The sequence below is a fragment of the Barbus barbus genome (assembly GCF_936440315.1).
Source record: "Barbus barbus genome assembly, chromosome: 21".
Lineage (NCBI taxonomy): Eukaryota > Metazoa > Chordata > Actinopteri > Cypriniformes > Cyprinidae > Barbus > Barbus barbus.
The window spans coordinates 8,503,486-8,528,647 of record NC_136749.1 but is presented as its reverse complement, the minus strand read 5'-3'; the positions used below and the strand labels follow the sequence as shown (position 1 = coordinate 8,528,647).

The window sequence follows — 25,162 nt, the reverse complement described above, 5'->3', positions numbered from 1 at the left end:
GACGATCTGCGATGAAGGCGGGACTCCATCGAAGTTTCATCCGTCTAACATTTCTTTTAATTTAGCAGAGAGACGCGGGTCGTAAAACACATTGATTATGTTTCAGGATGACTGAAGACGTGATGTTTCTGGGCTTCTACCCCACCAATTCTCTCACAAACTTCACCTGACACCAGCTCATCCCTCTGCCAGTGCTGGCGGTGCGTCTTCACCAGAGTCTCTCCATCAGAATGATGGACGGTAGCTAATAGCTTCAGCGGCCTCGTCCGGGTTCAAAAGTGCCGACTGCAGTTAAATGCATTTGTTTGGTGATATAAGACTGCAGGACCTCGGGGAGGTGCTTGGACCATTGGTTTGAGAGTGCTAGTGATGAGCTAGCAGCACATGATGCCATTTAGCTGTATTTCCATGTGTTCAGCAGCTTGAGAGGGTGAAGACAGCTGTCAGGAGAAAAGCTCCCACTGCTCTAGGGCAAAGGGACTCCGAAAATAGCCAGCACTTACAGCGGCACTGGAAACCCCCTGTTAGTGGCCAGTGTTTGGAAAAGATCCTGGGTGAATTTCAGGAAAAGGCCAAGCTGCCAACACTATCATGGAACCATTATGGCAACTGGCGATTTTAGCCTTTCTGTTTTGCTGAATGAGACCTTTTTAACCCATAACAGCTGTATGAGTGTCTGATAATAATAGAAAACAAAGAAAGAGGCTGGCATGGAGGATCAGACGTGATCTCCCTTGAAGATGAAGGGAAATGGTTGGGAACCATCTTTGTGTTAGTTCACATTTGTATATTTTCTCACTTTAACGTCAATACTTGAGCTCGATCGAAGTGGGGGTTGGATTGTAGAGATACAGTTCACATCCATGGGCGATCCATAAGTAGAAAGTGTTGATAAGAGCTGTTTCTCCCTTTAAAAGACAGCTTGTATTTTGCATGCATTCTGTGTTCTGGGTTTTAATTTGCTTCGTTTTAGAACTGAGAATTAATGGTTTGCTTTTTCCAACAGATGTCAGTTTGTTGAATGATTTGGCCATTTATCTTAGAACCCGGTCCGTCAGTTTAACACACTAATTTAGTGTGAGTAATTATAAAAATAATGTGATAAAAAATAATGCAATTAATCATACCACCTGACCCTTATGTAAATACCATAATAAGGATTTTTCCTACCTTCGGAGCAATTCAAGCTTTAATTACCACTCATTGCGAGTCTGCGTTCAGCACAGACCAGCTGATACTGCAGGCAATGAGTCACACAATACTGTACCACACTTACCACGTTAACTAGAAGGTCAGGGGTGTCCAATCCTGGTCCTGAAGGGCTAACATCCAACAGAGTTTAGCTTGTCCCAACATATCTGCCTGGGAGACTCTAGTATTCTTGAAGACTTCGATTACTTTTGTTCAGGTGTGTTTAATGGAGGTTGAAGCTATACTCTGCAGGACAGTGGCCCTCCAGGAGCAGGATTGGACACGCCTGTAGAAGTTGATCAGATTCAAATTTTCGGGTGGACACCTTGGGATATCATAGATCATAAATTAAACTTTTTAGAAACTGTAAGTGGAAAAATTGTGCCACATAGGGCCAGACCATTGAAAATGTTTGTTTTGGTTGCTTTACATTAGACTTTAAACACTATATGGTAGGGCCCTGGGCTTGTCAGATCACATTTTGCACACTAATGGCCCAGTCTCTGACTAGTCTGAGGCTCCGGGGTACTGGCCTTTTTGGCCCGATCCAAAATCCAGCTCTAGTGCCAAAGAATGTTGGTTGCGTGATGGACCACGTCAGATTCAGTCTGCTTTTGCATCATTGCCTGACCACCATCACAGGAAGTGGAACAAGCCAGCCATCTGAGGCAACTGTCAGGCATCTGTCAACTTGCTGAAGTCCATGAGAATGTGACATGTCCCATGTTAACCTTTAATGGTGTTAGGCGAAATGAAGTCAACACTTTCAATACCACCAGCATTGCAGTGGTGGCGATGACGAGCTGTGAGTCAGACTTTGGACCAAAATCACCTTGATGGCTTTTTCATAAATGATTAGGCTGTATAGACAATATCTTATCAATGTGATTGGTCTGTACACAACTGTCCAACCTCTAATGATTTATTGACCCCGAGTTTGCATTTGAATCTGAGTACAGTTGTTAACATGAGTATGTTGTAGAAGCTTCAAATCTTTTAACCCACCTAATAACATAATCAATACTGACAGGTTCCGTTAATTATCCCAGTTTGCCCATCAGGACCTTCCTTGTAATCCAGAATATTTGTTCCAGTTGAACACCTCAATTCTCACTTTTGTTAATGCTAATTCAGCCCGCCGGATGCATAGGGAGTGTCTCCTGAGAGGAGTTTCCGCAAATCCAGTCTCCGTGAGCAGCTGAGATAGATTGACTTACTGTGTGAACAGATAGTGTTTTAGAATAGATAGGATTTTAAAGAAGCAACCCTTTTTTTTGATTTTATATATATAGAAGATACTACCCTTCTAGGGAAAAAAATAAACAAAACAATATAATAATAAATAAAATAACTAATTGATTTGAAATCCCATGCATTCATACTTAATTGTGAATTACCTAACTGAGTAATCGGATTGATGGAATTTGCATGCTTTTAACATAACAAACCAGTACTAAAATGCTGAGGTACCACATTTGCTACATTTTTGTTTGTAGGTGAATCCCATGCATCATTTCAAGAACACATGATCAAATAATAATAGTACAGCAATACTATATATATTATATTTTATTGACATTATATATTTAATTCCATTGTTTTTCTGGGGGAAAAAAATTATTTAGAGATTCCAGGGGAGGCCGAAGTATGAGAGCCGTTGTGTAGACCTTAATTATTGAATGAAGTTTTTCATTCACCACATTTGAAGGGACTCTTTATCTGGTGCCTAGTAATAACCATTGTGCAGTTTTCTCATAGGAGACCAGAGCTCAGTCTCACTGAACTTATACGTACAGAATCACAGTCAGAAGCTCCGGCGCTATTGATCTCTCTTTTGGATTGAAAAGTTAATGGCACCTAACACTTTTTCTCTGAGAATGTAATTTGCTCTGGTTTGCTGCAGGCAGTGAAATTAATTGGGTTAAATGAAACTCAGCATAGGCCATAGTCAGGGAGTTGTGGATGCTGCAGAGAAAACACATCTGTTATGGGTAGATGGGTTCATTTTGATCGTCTTTTAAAAAGATTTAGTAGCTTTCTGTAATTGTTAAAAAGCTTTTCAAAATATAGCAGCATCCCTGCTCCCCTCCATCTCTGAAAACCCAGCGTGACTCATTTGAAACGCAGTCCTGCCTGGGGCTGTATGTACGCTGAACTAAGATCAGCTTCTGCCTTTTATATGCCAACATGTAAGACTTATTTAGACCAGGGAGAACTGATGTTAAATCAGTCTGAATCAGTTCTCTTACATGATGAATCCTGAAAGATTATGAATATATACGCCTTGGTTATTTGTGTAAAATCTCCCAGAAGAGATTATATGGAGGGGGGAGGGGGGGCATACCCCAGATTAGTACATCATATTTTGAAACCATTTGTGCACATACATCCATCTTTTCATCTGTGATCTTTTATTTTGGTTTAGGTTCCCAAGTAAGTTCCATCATTAATATTTTGATACTATTATGTCTTTTCAGAAAATACTGGAAGCTACGAAGACCTGAAATACGTGGAATAAGTGACGGTTGATGACAACAACAACACAAAAGTACTCAAGGTGTACACATGCTGTAAACGATCTAGTATTATATTTAACTGACTTCGACTTTAAATATGCACTCCTAGCCATGTTATCCACAAAATGGCTTATTGATGCTGTACACTTATTAATAAGACAGGGTTTTAAGACGGAGTTTTCCTGTTATTGCAATTGCACGCATTGTTTTATTATTTCTCTGTCAATAAAACTGTTACTGGTATAATGAGAGACAAGTGAAAATGGGAATCCGATCGATGCATGTGATGGGTTTCAAATAACTATCTTGATTTGGTTGTCAAAGTACTTTTTATTCATGATTATCTAAATCTGTAAAAAAAAAAAAAAGGCTGTAAAGAGGTTGGGCCTAAAAAAAATTTTTTTTGAGGAATTGAAGTTTTCGTTTTCATTCACTCCATGTTCTACCAAAGACAGAGCAGTGCCTTTAAACATCACTGTTATACGTTTAACTGTTATGGCTTTTGTTTACGTATGTCAGGCCATTTCACCCTGTACTTAAATTAAGCATATTCAATATTGTCTGCCTGAAAATAAACATTTTAAATATTCAGATAACATGCTTCTCATCCTTTCCACATCCTTCAGCGCGTGGGATGAGATGTTTGTGTTGAACTCCAGCCTTAACGCTACATTACCAAAAACACTGACATAGTGAGAACACCCAAATTAACTGTTACTTGTCTCTTCAGACGCCATTGTTTTGTGATTGAGGTCCATATTCTGGTTAAGCAGAAGGTCATTCAGAAAAAAGGTGTTTAACAGCTCTTGCAGTATATTTGTATATATACACACAAGTTTTCTTTTCTTGCTATTTACCTGTTATTGAAACTCACTTTTGCATTGCACAGCATTTTTACTTTTACAGTTTTCATTCATGGCCTTGAAAATAGCAACCAAAAGCATAAAATGTAAGGCAAGAAACCCCTTTCCTGTCTGCATACTGATTTATGTTAATTTCTGTTGTTAAATGAGTGGTTCTCACTTAAATGAGAACCATTTATGATTAAATAGGATTAGACAATTGTGTGCATGTAGACAGTCATTTATCATCTTGTCTTGATATAGAGACTATTTAAAGTAGCTCCTAAGACATTAGTCTTTTAAAAAACAAATGTCTTCACAGTTGATGTTTTCTGAAGCTGAGGACTGAGGGCAGTGCGACTAGCCAGCTTACAAATCCTTCTAATTAAGGAACAGCTTGTCACACTTTCTGACAGTGAAGCAGTCTCAGCAGTTTCCACTGACCAAGCATGATACTGACAATATGCAGAACGTGTCTGTGTGCTCGCAAGGTGCTCTACTGCCAACATACATGGTGTGTGTGTGTGTTTGACCATTAAGCTGATGCTGGACATGTACTTGGATGAGAAGAGTGCACTTGAGACACCCCTGAAAAGCTCTCGGTTATTGGAGACACCTTGGCAGCAAAAGCCGGCAGTAAATTAGGAGCAAATACCTTTCAGCAGCAGGGGTACTCGGTCAAATTTAACTTCTTTCCACATTGTGTCCAGCGAAACTCTGTCTGAACCACAATTTCTTCTACTGTACAGCAAGCGCAAAGATAAATTACACTCATATGAAATATTATCATTTTATTCCCGTTATCTACTTTGGAGTAAACGAGCTCTTCGATGAGAAAAAAGTAGGGGTCCCACACAAAAAAGGACAACGGAAGTCCAGGTTTAAAGACGACATATTTCACATTTAATTCTGGACATCACCATAGATAGCTATATGTAACTTTTAAAGACAAGTTTCAGCAACAGAACATTTATTCATTTTGCTTTTTCAAAGTAGTTTTTTCTCTTTTTTTAACGCCAGTACATGGTTTGGTCCTGTAACATTTTGCGATGGTTCTTTTCCTCTGAATGAACGTGGATCAATAATGTCAAACGCACAACACATGCACATGTCGTTTAGCTGTTTACATTAGGGTAGGACAAAGTCAGAGACTGACATTATGCATATAGCACTGTTTTCTTTTCAACCTCCCTTGCTCTGTTTTTGACACTCATATCTAATAAGGCTATATTACAGCTATTGTAGAGCACCATATTTACACCAATATTTACAGACTTTATTTTTAAAAACAAAAAAGACAAAAACAGAACTACTTAAGATAATTTGGGTCAAGTGAGCCATTTGAAGGTTTGAAATATAAAAACAAAAAAATTATATTTACACAGCTGCAACTTATAGCTTAGCTTATTGCAAATGCCCTTTAAATCTCACAACCGATTATTTCACACTCACAGTCCTGTAGAGCTTTGACTAATTTCTATACCAGTCGATGGTCACCCAATGGCCAACTCTTGAAGCCATATTTCCTGAAAGAGTGGCCATCCACTGAATAGAAGACATATCAGTTATCAGGTGGCCAGGTGACAAAAAAGCCCCATTTTATCCCAACTATAAGCCAGTTCAAGGCTCACATCCAAAACAGCATTTTAAAACAGCAGTTCTTTCAAAAAAATAAACTTTTAAAAAAATATATGTACAGACTTATAAACATCCCCTAAGGCCAGTCGATTCTGAGACTGGTATATACAGTAACTCAAAGCTGAATGGTACAAGAACAACAGGGGTGAGATAGAGGATTATGGGCTGGAACCCGAAATTATTTATTAAGCCAAAGAAGAGTCCTTAATGATAAAATAATTTCTCTATTCAAATTTCGTTTTAATAATGACGTTGAGAAAGAGGGGTACTGACTCAACGATATTCTGTACTACACAAACTGAATACTGTCGCTGTCTGCGGGTTTGATTTTGCTCTGGCAGAAACAGCATTGTAAAGGCTAATTACCCCCGCTGTGATTTGTATGTTATTCAAAGTATCCTAATTGTAGACTATACTTATTCTGTAGTGCAATTCTAATTTTATAATCTGATAAAAACTAGGATGAACACATTTATGTGTGGGTGTATCCACAGTGCTGTCTGGGTAGCAAATTTGGAAAACATTATTACTTAGAGGGCATGTCGCAGATGGAATTACAAAATTTAACAGCTTGAACGTATAAATTGCACTTAAATCCCAAATGTTTACTGAAATATTCCAAAAAAAGTGATTTGATTTGAGAACATGGTGAATGTGTTTTAATGTTATTCAAATAAAACATTTAACAAATCTGGGTAATCTGTAGCCCCCTTTTGGAAATTGTCCATTACAAATATCCCTTGTTATTGCAACTGATTGTCATTAACCTCAACAGTTTATCTATACTAAACATTTCTAAATGGTGGCAAGGAAACAGTCCAAAGCACTTAAAAAAAGGTGAAAAAAAAGTGTGGAAAATGGTCATTCGCTTTAAGACTCATCAGACAGCACTATGAATTAAAAAAAGGGTTTGTTCTTTACTCTCACTATTGCTTTTACTGTATTACCATCTCATTACAATCATTTAAAATTTCATTTTAAAATTTACAAAACCAGTTGTGGTCGAGTTCCTTTAAGTGCTTGCTTTATAAATTGCCATGTTCTGTTCTATCATACTGTTGTCTTAATTTAAATCTCACTTTATTAAAGGTAATTTATTTATACATACAGTTTCCACAACCCTTGACTGATTGGGTGGTGTTGGACCATGGAATTCATATTAAGAGCGTTTCATGTCAAGGGCTAAAAAGCTAAATGAACAGGACTTGAAAAACAAATATTAAAGTCTAATTGGGCAAAACAAATAAAGACACAAAAAAGAAAAGGATAGCAGCGTGCACTTCATGAAAAACCAATGGGTCCAAGAGAAGAACTTAATAAATAAGTTGTGAGAATGATTAAGATGACATAGAAGGCAGGTTTAAAGGTCAAGTTGGGATCAAAAGAGGTCATTATACAGCTACTGGTGGAGAACTCAAGTCATCATATGCTACAAATGTGGCAATAGGAACAATCCACTCTGAGAACCAGCCGTGTGCCGTGCCATCATATGACCTGACAGCAGCTGGCCTGGGCTGAGGCACAGAGTAGCCCGTCTCTGGGGCTTCGCTGGATGTTCACGGAGATGGTCTTTTCACACAGAGGTAGCTGGAGAACATTATTTTTCAAGTTCAGGTTGTTCTCCTTGACCAGGCCAAGTTCATTTAACATGACTGTCGTTTGATCTTGATAATGCTCTATCGCCCCAACGCTGCCATTCAAGGCAGGGTTGATCACTTTGTCTAGACTGTTGTTGGAGCCAATGCACATCTTCCACGAGGACTTCTCCTGGACTTTAACGCTGGACAGGCTCTGAGGATCTAGGATAAACCGTCCCCCACCACCTCCTCCAGAGCTGCGATGTTGAAACTGGGAACTCAAGCATAGACTCATGAGTTTCAGACTCTCTACCAGTTCCCCCGCACTCCGAGCTGCACTACGTGTCGAGCCAGATGAAGCGTTGTTGTTGCTGCAACGGGAACAGCTGGAAGGCCCTCCCTGTCCTTTTGTACTCCCACCACCTCCACCGCCCCCACCTGTACTACCACCATTCCCTCCTCCTGGAGGGCTGCCCTTGTCTGGTCCGGAGCTGCCTTCCCCAGGTGGTTTGCTCTGTCCTCCGCTACTACCACCCCCATTGCCCCCAGAGTTTCCAGGTGGACCCTCACTACTGTCCCTGCGGTTCCAGCTGTAGGTGAACCCTGTGTCTTTGTCTAGTCGTCTGCGATGGCTCTCCGAATCATCATCACTGGTCTCAGAGCTAGAGCAGCTTGAACCGCGGCCCTGACTTTTGCGCCGGTGGTAGCGCTTCTGAGTTGTACCAGGAGATGCCATGTTCATCTTCAATCGGCTGAGCTTGGGTGGAAGACTCTCGTCCATGTCAAAGTCATCATCTGATTCGCCTTCCTCCTCGAAGATCTGATTGAGCACTGGGGCGCTTTTTCGAGACGTAAGCCGGTTGGTGATGGACGGCGGTTTGCGGCGTAGGACCACCTGAGTGGGCAATGGTAAAGGCTCCTGTTCTTCTTCCTCCTCCTCATCTTCTTCCACCCGAAAGAGGCAGGCTCGTTGCTTGGCTGAAGCGGATACAAGGGGGGCCATGATCCCAGGTTTAAGGGGGTTTGGGGGCAGAGCAGCAGATGCAGCAGAGCTGCTGGAGGCTTCGCTAATCTCCTCTCTACGGCTCACTTCCAGAAGCCCTTTACTGCGGTGACCGTTTAGCAGATTCTCTGTACTGCGAGCAGGAGACTGTGGACCCCCAGCATGAGAGATGGACGAAGAGGCTAAGCTGTCCTCGATGTCCTGATGCATGTCGATTTTGGTTGGCCATGATTGCCTGCAAAAAAAAAAAGGGACATAGTCCTTTATATAAATAACTTTGCCTTAAAAAGAGTACAATCCCCCAAAGTCAAAAACAGCATAAGGTTGTAACTTAAGCAGGATGATATTCAGTAAAGGTGGACATTGCCAAAAACAACTTTTAAAGACAGAAGCTCTGGAGATTGCCTTAAGAAAACAAGCCAAATGTTAATGACAGTCCTTGACAAAAGCCAGACTTCCTTCTCGTGCCAAGTACTCAAGCAAGGAACATGGTGATTTACAAGATAACTCGGAACTCTAACTCTTACTGTAACTTGCTTTTATTGTCTTTATGTTTTTACCTTCCTGCTGGAATATCATTTGCAAAGCACAGTATGTCCACTTTCAGACAAGTTTCTATGGAAAGATATACTCTGCTAAGGCTTTTGAAACAAAGTAAATCAGTGATACATAGTTCCAGCACGTCCTCTCTGGTTGTCATAACCACATAAACACTCTATAAACCTTATGCTGGTATGAAGACAAGCCAAACAATGCAAACAATTGCAAGAAATGCCTTGTGGGGATTAACAAATGCTTAATCACACTTCTGCTCAGAGAGAACTGCAAAGTAAATCTGTTAACAAGGATACAAGGCAAAACTTGTGACAAGTGACAACCTTGGTAAAATGTTGCCTACAAAGTCAGTTTTTGCATAGCTTGAGTAACTGTTTCTTGGATATAATAAAGTGGACTTCAAAATCTGACTAGCCGTGTTTACAGGCCTGATGAGAATGGATTGTAAATATATATATATATATATATATATATATATATATATATATATATATATATATATATATATATATATGTTGATTCCCACAAAAAAAGCATTTGTCACCCTCTCATGATCCCTGCTGCATACTGAGGACTCTTCCCCTCCCGACATCTTCCTCTCTTACTTCTCTTTCCCACCACATCCTCTCATTTCTTCCACTCCCTGCTCCTTTCAAAAAGCATCCACAGCCTCACTGCTTTTCTAGGTCAGTCCAAACCAATTTCAGCCTCATCTTTTAAACACATTTGTCACCCGGTGCGATGCTCAGAGGATGTGCTGGCTGTCCACACACAGCATGTAGAACAGACAGGGATTCTGACATCCAGCAGAGCTGACCTCTCACAACCTCTTATAGTGAATCTTGCCCCTTACTGCACACAGACATCTTCTGAGAGACAACAAACCTGGAGTTAGCCTGCCTGTGTACACCATGGCATGGCAGACTGATTTGAAACCGTTTGTTTTTTGACAAATACAACAAAAATAAGAGCAATGCTGTAAATGTTTTATTTTTCAAACATACTAAGGCATGAGCCAAGTACAAATTGGAGAAGAATGTTAATCACATTGTTTCTCCACTGGTTGGCTTTGGTAGAAGTTTGTTACTACTTGGCATGAATGTACAAATCTTTAAGTAATTGGGATATAAATCCAACTAAAAAGAAACGGGAACTAAAAGACATTCCACAGGGTGGCCATGGGATTCTGCAATAAAGGAAGTCACTCCTTTCCTCCCCCAGTTTATTTTAATTCTTGCTCTAGAGTCAAAATGCTATCATGTGGCACAAGGCAAAACCAATTTGTTGTAATTGGGAATGGATACACATCACAAAAATGTTTCAAATACCTTCAACATTGAGTTTGGCACATTGCACCAAAACAGTACTAAAACCAAGTAGCATTCTCTTGACGAATCACAAATGACTAAATGATAGACAGCTTAGATAAGAGTAACCCCCATGAGGTACCTGAAGTGGGCCTTGTTGCTGGGGCTGGAAGAACGAGGTTGCACCTCTTTCTCCTGCTTTTCCCTCAGGATCCGTTCAGCCAACAAGTAGTAAGTAGCAGTGATGTGGTTGTACTTGTTTGTCTCCAGGGCTCTGGAGGAAGAGCAAAGAGAATGGACAATTGAGGAGGAGATCCAGACAGTGTTTGAGAGAGAAACACCAGTTTAGACAATGCAATTTCACATGTTAATAACTAGTAAAACTCCAGGGCTCTAACAACTGGAGACCCAAGTGGCTTCTATCAGTTCAAAAGATCTTGTATAGTGCCCCAAATTTTGAACACCTGAGACTAAAATAACTGAAGAATCCCAGATAACACACTGTCCCAATACAAATGGGACATTCTTCATCCAACTTTTCAAGCTGGTGAGTCTGGGCATGTTAGCAGTGATTACACTGCTTCTTGGGGGAGTACATACCAACAATTGAACAAATTAGTTCAAATCATGTAGCAACAATCTTTTGGTGAGGCTTGAATCCACGTCATGGCCTGTGTTCATGGATTAGTTCAGCTCTTATTTTTAAAGGCGCTAAGCAAATACCATAAATAGTGACATCGGTTGTGATCTTCGGGTAAATATTTTTTGTGTTTGTGAAGCATGAAAATTGTAGAAAAGGAAGAATGACTTGTACATGGGATTTTAATGCATATCGAGGGTTCCTTTAAGACAGATTGACTACAGTTTCTCATAGTGGGGTTCCCCCACCTGCTGCGGAGTGGGATCAAAGACAAAGAAAAGACTGATGGGTGCTTTGAACCGTCACCCAGCATGCATTTTTCTACAAGACTGTACAGCGGGAGTCTTCTGCACTATGTTCGTTTCATGCTCCACTGACAGTGAAATGAACTTATTTTTTAACACTTGTGAAAAATAGTACCCTACTACTAATAAAACCATGCTGTCTTACAACAGCCTAGATGGACACACTCTTAAAAATAAAGGTCCTTCACGATGCCATAGAAGAACCTTGTTGTCTAAATGCTTCCATAAAGAACCTTTAACATCTGAAGAACCTTTCTGTTTCACAAAAGGTTCTTTTTGGCGAAAGAAGGTTCCTCAGATTATAAAAAGGTAAGAAAGAGATGGTTCTTTAAAGAACTTTTGACTGAATGGTTTTTTGTGGAACCAAAAATGTGACCCTGGACCACAAAACCAGTCTTAAGTCGCTGGGGTATATTTGTAGCAATAGCCAAAATACATTGTATGGGTCAAAATTATTGATTTTTCTTTTATGCCAAAAATCATTACGACATTAATTAAAGATTATATTCCATATTCCAACTGTAAATATATTACAACTTATTTTTTGATTAGTAATATGCATCGCAAGGAACTTCATTTGGACAACTTTAAAGGTGATTTCCTCAATATATATATATATATATATATATATTTGTTTTTTGGTCCCTCAGATTCCAGATTTTCAAATAGTTGTATCTTGGCCAAATATTGTCCTATCCTAACAAACCATACATCAATGGAAAGATTCTCGAAAAATTGACCCTTATGATTGGTTTTGTGGTCCAGGGTCACAAATGGTTCTTCAATGGCATCGCTCTGAAGAACCTTTTAAGCACCTTTATTTTTAAGAGTGTAAAACATGGCTATTCATTTTCAGATTTCATAAAGATTGCAATTGACATCGTCAACTTTAGTGATTTATAGAAATAAATGTTTTAATGAAACTAAATTAGGAAATAAACAATTAGCTGAAAACTGAAAATGACATGAACATGGTGTGTTTTCAGGTGATAAATTAAACCAGCCACAGTGAAATTCTTCAGCGATGAACCACCTATCAATATTTCAGCCCAAAAATATTTAGGCCTACATATTGCTACTCCAGTATCATTTTTGGTCACAGTAAATTGTATCCACATAGCTAACATGTTTACCTGTTGTAGCTTATCCAGGCTGCTTGTATGAACCTTATGCTGATATAGTCTCAACGCACCGTCAGAGATACACAATTAAAAAGTCATTGTTTTGGTTAATGATTTCTGCCCTCTAAAACTACTGCAGTTGCTGAAATTTCGGTGCGTCACTAACTGACTCACTGTTTAGGCTTGATATGATAATGATAAAAATAATAATATAATGATAATACTGATAATAATTTCATTATTAGGCTCTAATGTTTAGAGTTCTTGTATTGCGTAGAGTACTTTTTGGGCCTAAGATGTTGGCTGAGATGTATTACTTGACAGAAACTGGATTGAACACTCTTTATGTCTAAAGCTATCCATCCCCTGTCCAGCTGACTCATCGTCAAGTGAAGAGCTCTAACACACTTTACACCAAAATCTTAAAGCTGATTACACAAACCTGGAGGCCCTTTCTAAAGTAGTCTTTAATTTCAAGACAGTCCTGCTTAAGGAAAATCAAAGAATGAGAGGTATTTCGTCTGTGGAAAATGCTGTACATTAGCCTGAGGATATACCAGCTTCTTAACATTTGTATCACAAGCCTTACTCGATGATGGCTTCTCTGTCAGCGATGTCTCCCAGCACCATGCGTTGGATAATGCTGTTGTGTTCCTCTTCTGACAGATTCTTGTGAGACACCAGTGGGGTGTTGTATTTGGTGGCTGGAGATGGGTCCACTCCTTGAAGCCATGCGTGGCTCTCGATCTCTTCCAGGGATGCTCGCCTCTTCGGATCCCTTTGTAGCATTCGGTTTATCAGGCTGTGAAGAACAGGAAGAGAAGATGAAGATGCAGTTTTTTTGAAGGATCAAAAGTTAGTTCAGGGCCTGTCCAATATGTATCTGGGGGGTAAATGCACAATGATATTCAGATCATTATTTAAAGTTCTCATGTTTTATTGGTCAAAATTCTAATTCACTTAACGCTTAATTATACATTAAAAACAAACGGGGAGCGCTATGTGCTTGAGATGTAGCTGCCACAGAGGGCCTTGCTATCATTAGCTGAGGAGAAGCCTATAACACTTGTATTAGCTGACTGAAAATGACTTGAGTCGCTGTTGTTGAGAGCAGCCGCTGAGGCAAAGTTCGACCAGGGCGCATCAGCATTCAGCACACGTACGAGGCAAAATTACAGCCCAACCACCATGAAAGAGCCGAGGAGATTCAGCGGGCTTACAGCAGCAGTCTGAAATCATCACCGCTGAACTGCAGAAGCAGCCCAGCCTGCTCTAGTCATTATCTGCACGCAAGAAATTTATTAAGGCGAGAGAGAGAATAAATAGATATGAGAACTGGCGAGAGAATCTGTCTGTTTGTCTCCCCTTGAATATGCTGTTGTGCTCTTATCAACAGACATTACATCTGAAATTTCCATTATTCGGGATTTGGAACAACGGGACGCTTTTAGAACAGAACCGAAGTGATTAAAGCCACAATTTCTCCCGGTCACAATATGATAGGGGACAAGACTGTAAATTGTCAGGATGACATTTCCTCTCCGGAGTCTCAAAAATAACTATGGTCATTGGGCATTCTGGCCACAACAGCTGTCATTAGGGTAACGTTAAATGAGTGTAATTATCAAAGGCTGTGGGACTAGGTAATGGGGTCCAGATGTAACCTTTCAATGTCAACATTAAAAAGCTCAAAAGAACAAACTATGCACTGCATTTGCCATCTCAAAGGTTCGGATTAAATGATGTCTCAGTATTCCTGTCATCAAGAAAAGGATGCTTGAGCCTACTAATATGCTATTGAAACATTTAAAGATACAGTGCACATTTTCTTTTTCATTTTGATACCCCTGAAAACAACAAACTTGCAGTTTCTTGTAAGATGTTAATTCACTAGCTGCTCTGAATAGTTGGGGTAAGTAAAGGCTTTGTCTGATTCAAACTTGTAACCCATCTTTTTTTTTAACAAATCATTAAAATAACTAACTCAAGAGAATCATTTGTTTGAATCAGATGACACTGGTCACATTGTATATTTTAGATTTATTAAAAAGAAGTGGGTCATTGGGAACAGTGGGATACACTGGTCATGAGGTCTGTTTTTTATTCACTAAAAAGAACCATCATTTCTTCATGAATTTGACTACACTGGTCAATTTGTATCAGTTTGTCTATGAAATATTCATGCTACAGTAGAACTTCCCATTTCTGCACTCCACAGTGGAAAACAGCTCCTGCAGCAGGAAGAAAAGGCTTCAGGGCTTCATCTAAAACAGTTATATTCCTTCTCTGTGAGGATTTATGCTCTTGCCGCATTCTGGAGATGACAATTACATCTAGTTGCTAACCTCTCTGAGAAGGTCATTTAACTACTTAAAAGTTCTTATCAGCTGAAGACAAGTCGAAATTCCACAAAAGCTAGAGTTTTGAGTAGTTTGCTGTTGATAAGGTGAAGAACTGTCTCTCGGCTCAATAGCTTGAATTTCAAATGCAAATCAAATGTGTGAAAACAGGGGTAGTTATTTAATGAGAGTGAGAATATTATGCAAGCAGGCAGTGACTAAATTAATCTGCGTGACACGGTTGCCTTAAAATAGCCGGTCTGAAAAGCCCTGAAGATACAAACCAAATCCAGACAAGAGAGCTTAAAATGGAAATCAGAGAGACTCTGACAAGCTGCATGTGATGAGGGAATCAAATCTAAAGCAAAAACACTGAAATATGAAATGATAAAATGCTGTCAACATAGCATGAAAGAAAAAGGCCACCAATATGCTAATTAAACTAAAACTTATATATATGTGACCCTGGACCACAAAACCAGTCATCACAAGGGTAAATTTTTCAAAATTGATAGTTATAGCCGAACAAATAAGCTTTCCATTGATGTATGGTTTGTTAGGATCAGACAATATTTGGCCGAGATACAACTATTTGAAAATCTGGAATCTGAGGGTGCAAAAAAATCTAAATATTGAGAAAATTGCCTTTAAAGATGTCCAAATTGAATCCTTAGCAATCAAAAATTAAGTTTTGATATATTTACGGTAGGAAATTTACTAAATATCTTCATGGAACATGATCTTTACTTAATATCCTAATGATTTTTGGCATAAAAGAAAAAACGATAATTTTGACCCATGCAATGTATTTTTGGCTATTGCTACAAATATACCCCAGCGACTTAAGACTGGTTTTGTGGTCCAGGGTCACATATATATATATATATATATATATATATATATATATACATATATATATACACATATACATATACATACATATATATACACATATACATACAGTTGAAATCAAAACTTTACATACACCTTTCAGAATCTGCTAAATGTTAATTATTTTACCAAAATAAGAGGGATCATACTATTATTATAGCATGTTATTGTTTATTTAGTACTGACCTGAATAAGATATTTCACATAAAAGATGTTTACATATAGTCCACAAGAGAAAATAGTTGAATTTATAAAAATGACCCCGTTCAAAAGTTTACATACACTTGATTCTTAATACTGTGTGTTGTTACCGGAACGATCCAAAGCGGTGTTTTTTGTTTAGTGATACTTGTTCATGAGTCCCTTGTTTGTCCTGAACAGTTAAACAGTCTGCTGTTCTTCAGAAAAACCCTTCAGATCCCACAAATTCTTTGGTTTTCCGGCATTTTTGTGTATTTGAACCCTTTCCAACAATGACTGTATGATTTTGGGACAACTGAGGGACTCATATGCAACTATTACAGAAGATTCAAATGCTCACTGATGCTCCAGAAGGAAAAACCATGCATTAAGAGCCAGGGCGTGAAAACTTTTTGAATTTGAAGATCAAGGTAAATTTGACTTAATTTGTCTAAAACATGCAAGTATCTTCTGTAGCTTCTGAAGGGCAGTACTAAATTAAAAAATATGACATTTAGGCAAAACAAGAAAAATGTACTCATCTTCATTCTGTTCAAAAGTTTTCATAAACAACATTAATAAATAAGCAACATTTTATTTGTAATCTGAAAAAAAAAGAAGAAAAAAAAAACCGTTCCATTTGTTGGCAATAGTGGCACATAAATCACACTGCATATTTAAGCCTTTCAATAATATCAAAGCTTTAATTTAAAGTAAAAATCAGCTAATATGTTGGATTGTGACTTGCTGCATGAGTTCAGGTGTGGAAGTTAAAAGCGCTCGAATCATGGACTGACTCTATCTCTCTCTATGATGCCAGACTGCTGTCAGCAACTACTTCCCCTGAGACTCCACACACCGCTCGGATCTCCAGCATGGCAGGGAGCCCCGATAAGACTCCTACTCAATCCTAATAATCACTCTATCGCTGCTGAACGGTCCAAAACACTGCAGCAGACCACTGCTGCTTACCTACCCCACAGACACAAGCCATCTCAAGCTTGGGACAAAAGTGAAGTGTTTTACTCTAACATAAAAGTAAATATCTACTCTGTCCAGGGGGAAAAGATATAGAAAAGAGAAGCATAAATTACCAGATTTGTCAAGAATGTTCTTCCCTCGAGCCGAGAACTGGGCACTTTGATTGTTTAGTCTAAATTTATCTCCAGTATCTCAGCTAGTGGAAAGGCCATCGCAGAAACAACCATGGAGGTCTGCTTGGAATGTTTACTCTCTTCCTGAGGTTTCCGAGGATAAAAACAGCAGATATCACACAAAGACAAATCAACTGAAGACACAACATTTAGCGCACAAACGTAGGCTGTAAGTTACGCTTTCTTTTTGTCTTGCACCAAGAATGTGGATGACATCCAGAGGAAATTCAACACCCACCTCAAGGAATGTGGCGTAAAAAAGTGACCAAATAATAATGAATTATTCATGTTAATGATGATTGACATGAAAATGGTGGCAGATGGAAGCACAGCCATGTTGGTGAGCCAACCGCTGCTTGAACATGCATTAACCACATGGTGTGCTGCAATGCCTATCAAATTCATCTGTGATTCTGCAGAGATGAGAGAGAAAGCAACCTGACAGCAGTCACGGGGGTATAGAGAGGGCTAAATCAGACAGCTGGCTCTTTTAGGGGCCAAAATACACCCTGACAGTGCATGCCAGCTTAAACACTGGAAGTTTGTGTTGCATGAGCCAAACTAAACACAGAAAAGGGATAATAAAGTCATGGGAAGGATTTGCAGAAGTGGATGTAGAGCAGGGCACACCCTGATGAGAAGAGATATTAAGACAAAATGACATTGCAACCAGTTCTAGCACTGCACAATCTTTCCTTGTTTTGAGACACATGCTAGGTTTTTAAAAAAATATATTTTACTTCAACTTAGAAATTTTGCTAAATAAATAGTTTTATAGTGTGTGTGTTGCTTTACTGGCATGACTGTAAAACACAATTATTGACAAACCTTGGAATATATGTGGAGAAAATAACAACAATGAAAAGATCAAAATAATAGTTAATTAACAATAACAACCCTGGGCATTAATGACATCAAACAGAACTACAAATGTAATGACTTATAAAATAGGTTTCCTTCCCAAAACAGTCTACAATCAATTTCAAATTTTGTTTGTTTGTTTGTTTATTTTTAAAAGGACAGAAAAGGTGTTTTATCATAAAAATATATATATAATTATTTATTTTTGTTTAGTTTAGCCATCATTTCCTAAGAACTTAAAAGCATGCTTTGAGTAAAGTAATGGAATGCATAAATATAACACTACTGAAAGGTGAAAGGAATCCTTCTAGAGAAAACCATAATCATCTATAATATCATTTTTAGGGGAGACAGTTTGCTGATAAAGCCATAAATCACATTTACCACACTACACTGTATCAGACAGTATGTCTGAGCAACAGAGCAGCAGAAGGAGTTTCACCGTGATGTCAAAATGACCCAGACCAAAAACACGGAGGAAAAAAATTAATAAATAAAATAAGAAGGGTGAAAGCACAGGATAAAATTGAAAAATAATTGAGGGGAAAAATAAACCGAACAAGCAAAACGACTGTTCGGAAATGCTCAGAATTTTTTCTTGCATCACTTGTTTGCATATGAATGTGCTGAGAGAGCTGCGCATTAAAAGATAATTCTCCAAAATTACCATATTTATTAAACTCCTAGAGTATAACAAAACGAACTTGAGGTCTATGAAATGCAGGAAATGACATATTAATACACAAAATTAATTCATCATGTAAGCTACAACAAAAATTTTGTCAGGACACCAAGAGAGCTCATAAAATGAGATCCAGAGGCTGTTTTTCGGGTGTTCTCTGCTGACTGAAAGAGATTCAGCTCAGTGAGCATTTGGAGCCGACTGGACCCCCGTAAAAAGTTTAATCACATGCCAACAGCCAATTAGCCCAGTGCTCTCCACATGAACGTTTCCGCAGCTTACTGCGTTAACCTTATTAACATGTAAAAATGTTGGCTCAACGGGTGTAAAATGTTTAGTTACCCTTAACGACGTATACATAAACAAATACATTTATGATTTTACACCATGTCCTAACCAGATGTGACACAACACGTAGGTTGTCAGTGAGTTTGTGAGCAAAATGCTGTGTGATGCCACATGAGCAGTCAATATAATAACTTATAATATTTAATATACAATTATGCAAACTGGGATTGTGAACCCATGACTAAGGCTGGGTATCGAGTTTGATACTTTTTAAGCAACGACCGAATTGCCTCGATACCATCGAGTATCGAAAAACGTCTTGTCGTTCGGTAACAAATTTCGATACCTAAGGGGTTAAAAATAGGCTCATTTTACAACTCCCCTTGAGTTAAACAGTTGCGTTTTACTGTTTTTGAATCCATTCAGCCAATCTCCGGGTCTGGCGGTAGCACTTTTAGCTTAGCTTAGCATAGATCATCGAATCGGATTAGACCATTAGCATCTTGCTCAAAAATGACCAAAGAGTTTTGATAGTTTCCCATTTAAAACTTGACTCTTCTGTAGTTACATCGTGTACTAAGACTGACGGAAAATGAAAAGTTGCGATTTTCTAGGCCGATATGGCTAGGAACTATACTCCCATTCCGGCGTAATAATCAAGGAACTTTACTGCCGTACCACGGGTGCAGCAGGCGCAATGATATTACGCAGTGCTGTAATGTACATACAGCTACTATTAAAATTATTAAAACTTTATTATTTTAAGTAATGATCACACAACATTTCTTCCATGTTTTAATTTTAATAGTAAACCCCCTTTGTTTGCCAAAATAAATAAAGTTTGATTATAATTTAAATAATTTAAAGATAAATGAAACTGTTTTATGCCTTCATTTGAAAACCAGATATAGAACACAGAATTTCTGAGGAAAAAAGAAAACATTTCATAAGGCTATTTTAAGAATAAATTTGAATAAACTATGTTATTTTTATGCATTCAAATAATTAAGATATACTACAACACAGAATTTAATAAAACATATGGTGAAAGAAAATAAAACACCCACTTATGAAAGTAGATGAAGAAATTTAAAATCTTTAAGTCTTTAACAACCTAGAATAAATGAATAGAAATTATGATTCGGTCTGAGCTATGCATTTTAAAACAAACACGCACAAGTGTAAATGTAGCCAAACAGGTGTGAAAACTATTTGAACTTTATTAAAACTATTTGCACTCATTCATTGTGTTGGATATATTTTGTTCCTTTGTGCAGTGGCTCAGGAGATGAGGCTTTGAGTCTGTATAAATGTCAACAAGCTGAAAAAATAAAACCAAAGTTTTTTGAGATAATGTAATCTTGTTCAAATTGATTTCATAAAATTGGTATCGAGAAAAGTATCGTTCAGGAACCGGTATAGAACTTAAGGTATCAGTATCGGTACCGATATCGGAAAAAAATTAACGATACCCTGCCCTACCAATGACATTTCACTGTGATAGTGTAGAAGCCAAATGGCCAATATAAGCCACCGTCAAATCACAGCCAATGAAAATGCAGTATCACACTTACAAAAATAAATAAATAAATACAAAGTACATAGTCAAATTAATAAACATCAAGGTTATTATATTTAAGATCTGAGGTAAATTATACATTGTCACTTATGATTTATAACTATTAAAGTTTTGCAAAAAACTATTTTTGCAATTAAATAACTAATATTGTTAAAAAAAAACAAGTACCTGAGAGTACTTCAACAATTCAACTGCTTCAACAATTCTGCTTAATATGGCAAAGATACTTTTTTGCGTTAGGACACCATATTATGCTTTCACACTGAAAAAGCATTGTTTCTGCTGTGTAATTATACAGAAAATGTGATTTTTGGATAACTACATTGAGTATTGCTTCTAATAATAGCCAGAATTATTGGATTAGCGGTCCCACTTTATATTAGGTGGCCTTAACTACTATGTACTTACATCAAAAAATAAGTACAATGTATTTCTTGTGTTCATATTGTATTGCAACACACTTGTGCTGCTATTGAGGTGGGATACGGGTAAGGTTAGGGGCATGTTTGGTGGTATGGGTAGGTTTAAGGGTAGGTTAAGGTGTAAGGGATGGGTCAACAGTGTAATTATAAATGTAATTACAGAACTTAATTACAGATGTAACTACATATAGGTATTTTTAAAAATATAAGTACAATGTAAGAACATGTATGTACACAATAAGTGCATTGTACTAAATTATTCATTTAAATGCAAGTACATAGTAGTTAAGGCCACCTAATATAAAGTGTGACAGGATTAGCTATTGAGAACATTATACAAATTTGACTGCTGTGAAATCCAGTGTGGAAGGGGTGAGGAATTTAATTTATTACTTTGTCTGTTCATTTAAGGTCAATTTTGCAGATTTTCAACCAGCTTTATACTGTTACAACATCACTAGTAGACTTCGCAGACAATTAAATATACTGCCAACACTGTAACAATACAAAGCTGGTTGAAAATCAGTGAAGTTACCTTTTAAGGCTGGAAAATACTGTCTTGAATGAATTCACTGTACATTTTCACTTTCCTTATGAGCTGTGCTGTGAAATATGTCTTACTCCTTCAATAAACTGGCTAAACTAGGTTATCCTGAAGTCATGATGGCGCAGCTTTGAATAACCAACTCCTTTGTAGTAGGTCACAATTTGTCACCTTTACAAAGACAAAACCAAAAATTCATTTCATTCGAAAAGTAATTTGCATTTCAATGAGTAATTGATCTTTACGCAGAAATGTACTGAAATATTTACCACTAGTTAAACAGGTTTTGTTTCAGTGCTAAACTGGCCCAACTGTTCATCTCATTTCCAGCCGAGCATTGTGTGATACTTCTAACATCCTAACATCGGCATCCCGCAGAGAAGCAGCGTCAGGACCCAACACATTTCCTTACCCCGCCGCACAGTTTCCACCTTGTTCTCTATGGAAGTGATAATGACAGGATGAAGTCTGCAGCACCATTATAACTCATCCTAACTTTTCTGAAGTGTTTGAAATGTGTTTTTGTACGTGAAAGTATGATAGACAAAGTATGATTATCAGGAAACCCTATTCCTGTAAATAAAAGCACAGAAGACATTAAGCATGTGCAAATAACGAGACTATGGGTTGTCAATGTAATGTGCTTATTGAATTACATCTGAAATTTTCTCTACATCTACAATGAGCTTTTATCAGGCTCCTATGTTTCGGTTCACTAATTTTACTCTAATGGCAATGTATAGGTCCTTTTCTATGCAATTACAGTGAAATAACTGAATATAAATGTAGGGGCCTGATAAAATGCTCATTTTAAAAGAACATTTTTCAAGGCTTTTGCGTCTGTGTGTGTGTGTGTGTCCCATATATATTTCTGAATTATTTGGGAGCAAACACCATTACATTAAAGTAACTGCAATTAATCACCATGTAAATATGTGACTAACATGTACTTGTAACGCAACTAATTTGCATATATTGAAAACACACACACACATCTGCCAAGACTATTCAAAAGATGATGTTCCAAGATAAATTTCTGCTCCAATGGTGGCAAACCATTTTGGACCAGATTGTAGTGTGTCCACCAGCTGGACATCAACATGTGTGTTTTGCGCTGTTCCTCTGTGAACAGGCTTTCTATTTCAGCTACGCTATAAGCAGAGTGTAATTTTAGCTGTTGGCAGTAGTTCTGAAAGATGTTAACGCTAAACATGTGTGCTCACAAAGCCCGGACAAAGAACTGGAAAACAAACACACACTGGCCTGACATGCAAGTTCCTGAGGACAAACCGCAAGAGACAGCTAGTAGCGTGAGCTAAATGACACAGTTTGGAGGGGGGGTTGGGGGGGGGGGGGGGGGGGTTGTGAGTGAATGAAAGGTTAGTTCTGGCTTACGCCTGGAGTTTATCAGTTACATAACCGTGCTGTTTGACACAATACGATCAGTCTGGATGTGGCAGCCTATCAAACTCTGACTTCCGGTAAACAAATCACAAGTACCCTGACACATTAGGGACACATCAGATCTATTTATGCATACTATTATACAATATATATATACAGTCAGGTCCATAAATATTGGGACGTCGACACAATTCTAACATTTTTGGCTCTATACACCACCACAATGGATTTCAAATTAAACGAACAAGATGTGCTTTAACTGCAGACTGTCAGCTTTAATTTGAGAATTTGCAATTTTTATTTACATCACTTCTGGAACAACATCCTATGGACAGATGAGACCAAGATCAACTTGTACCAGAGTGATGGGAAGAGAAGAGTATGGAGAAGGAAAGGAACTGCTCATGATCTTAAGCATACCACCTCATCAGTGAAGCGTGGTGGTGGTAGTGTCATGGCGTGGGCATGTATGGCTGCCAGTGGAACTGGTTCTCTTGTATTTATTGATGATGTGACTGCTGACAAAAGCAGCAGGATGAATTCTGAAGTGTTTCGGGCAATATTATCTGCTCATATTCAGCCAAATGCTTCAGAACTCACTGGACGGCGCTTCACAGTGCAGATGGACAATGACCCAAAGCATACTGCAAAAGCAACCAAAGAGTTTTTGAAGGGAAAGAAGTGGATTGTTATGCAATGGCCAAGTCAATCACCTGACCTGAATCCGATTGAGCATGCATTTCAATTGCTGAAGACAAAACTGAAGGGAAAATGCCCCAAGAACAAGCAGGAACTGAAGACGGTTGCAGTAGAGGCCTGGCAGAGCATCACCAGGGATGAAACCCAGCGTCTGGTGATGTCTATGCGTTCCAGACTTCAGGCTGTAATTGACTGCAAAGGATTTGCAATCAAGTATTAAAAAGTGAAAGTTTGATTTATGATTGTTATTCTGTCCCATTACTTTTGGTACCTTAACAAGTGGGAGGCACATATGCAAACTGTTGTAATTCCTACACCGTTCACCTGATTTGGATGTAAATACCCTCAAATTAAAGCTGACAGTCTGCAGTTAAAGCACATCTTGTTCGTTTAATTTGAAATCCATTGTGGTGGTGTATAGAGCCAAAAATGTTAGAATTGTGTATATGTCCCAATATTTATGGACCTGACTGTATATATAGTATTGGAACAGTAAAGACAAATTTGCTCTGTTGGCTGTGGAGTTAAGACATTTGCAAATATGATTGAAAGATGAATATGAGACAAAACTACAGAATGTCACATTTTATTTTGAGCCGTTTCAACACATACATGTTTTACAAAATAAAAAGAACAGCACTTTTAGAGTTCATCCCACTCATTGATGTGAGCTTTGATATTGGGACCGTTGAACATAAGGCAGATATAAAAGATTAAAAGCTATTATTTTGTTGCAGATCCCTTGCACACAATCACAGCAGTGAGTCTGTGACCCATAGACATCACCAGACTCTTGGTCTCATCCTTTGAAATACTTTTCCCAGCCTTTAATGCAGACAATTCCAATTGTTGTTTGTTTTGGGGAGTTTGTGCCTTTACCCTCCTCTTCAGCTGCTGAAATTCATGTTCATTTGGATTTAAATCTGGAGATTGACTTGGGCAATCTATGACTTTCCATTTCTTTCCCCTTACAAATTCCTTGACTGAACTGGCAGGGTGTTTTGGGTCATTGTCCTGATGCAATATGAAGCACTTCCCAATGAATCTGGTGGCATCTTCTTGAATATTCAGGACTCGCAAAATTTCTAAATCCCTGGTAGCCGGGCAGGTACTCTTCAGATTTTGGTAGCCCGAAAATTAATTTAACTAGCCCAAATAAAATAAAACATTTTCAATACACAAATATCAACGAATATCAAGGAAAGAGTTTTATTTTATTATTTACAAGGTATCTGCAGAATTCTTAAAAATCTGTTTAAGGCAATTTGAAAAATTATTTCTTAGACAGTTTTAAATACGTTAAATGGTATAAGGCCTTAAAAACGTTTTTGTGTGCATGCAAAAATTAGGTTCCCTCTAATTTTTTTTCTTGCTGAGCAAAACTTTTCTCAATTGGGCGGATATTTCGGGCACCTGAGCAAAAG

The 25,162-nt window shown here is 38.2% G+C and overlaps 2 protein-coding genes across 11 annotated transcripts in view; one reads left to right on the top strand and one right to left on the bottom strand.

Moving 5' to 3' along the window:
• Nucleotides 1–4,301, top strand: part of LOC306887646 (anoctamin-10) — a 32,452-nt gene extending 28,151 nt beyond the window's left edge. For all 10 annotated transcript variants that reach the window (XM_079445559.1, XM_079445561.1, XM_079445557.1 and 7 more), the window contains one exon: nucleotides 3,669–4,301. In XM_079445559.1, the coding sequence (XP_079301685.1) occupies nucleotides 3,669–3,695 (27 nt within the window). In that variant the 3' untranslated portion in view covers nucleotides 3,696–4,301. The remainder of the gene's footprint in view (nucleotides 1–3,668) is intronic.
• Nucleotides 4,302–5,326: 1,025 nt separating this feature from the next.
• snrka (SNF related kinase a) overlaps nucleotides 5,327–25,162 on the bottom strand; it is a 45,350-nt gene continuing 25,514 nt past the window's right edge. Inside the window, exons 4-6 of the mRNA XM_079444219.1 lie at nucleotides 13,285–13,497; nucleotides 10,772–10,903; nucleotides 5,327–9,002 (exon numbers count right to left, since the gene is read on the bottom strand). Of these exons, the coding sequence (XP_079300345.1) occupies nucleotides 7,673–9,002; nucleotides 10,772–10,903; nucleotides 13,285–13,497 (1,675 nt within the window). The 3' untranslated portion in view covers nucleotides 5,327–7,672. The remainder of the gene's footprint in view (nucleotides 9,003–10,771; nucleotides 10,904–13,284; nucleotides 13,498–25,162) is intronic.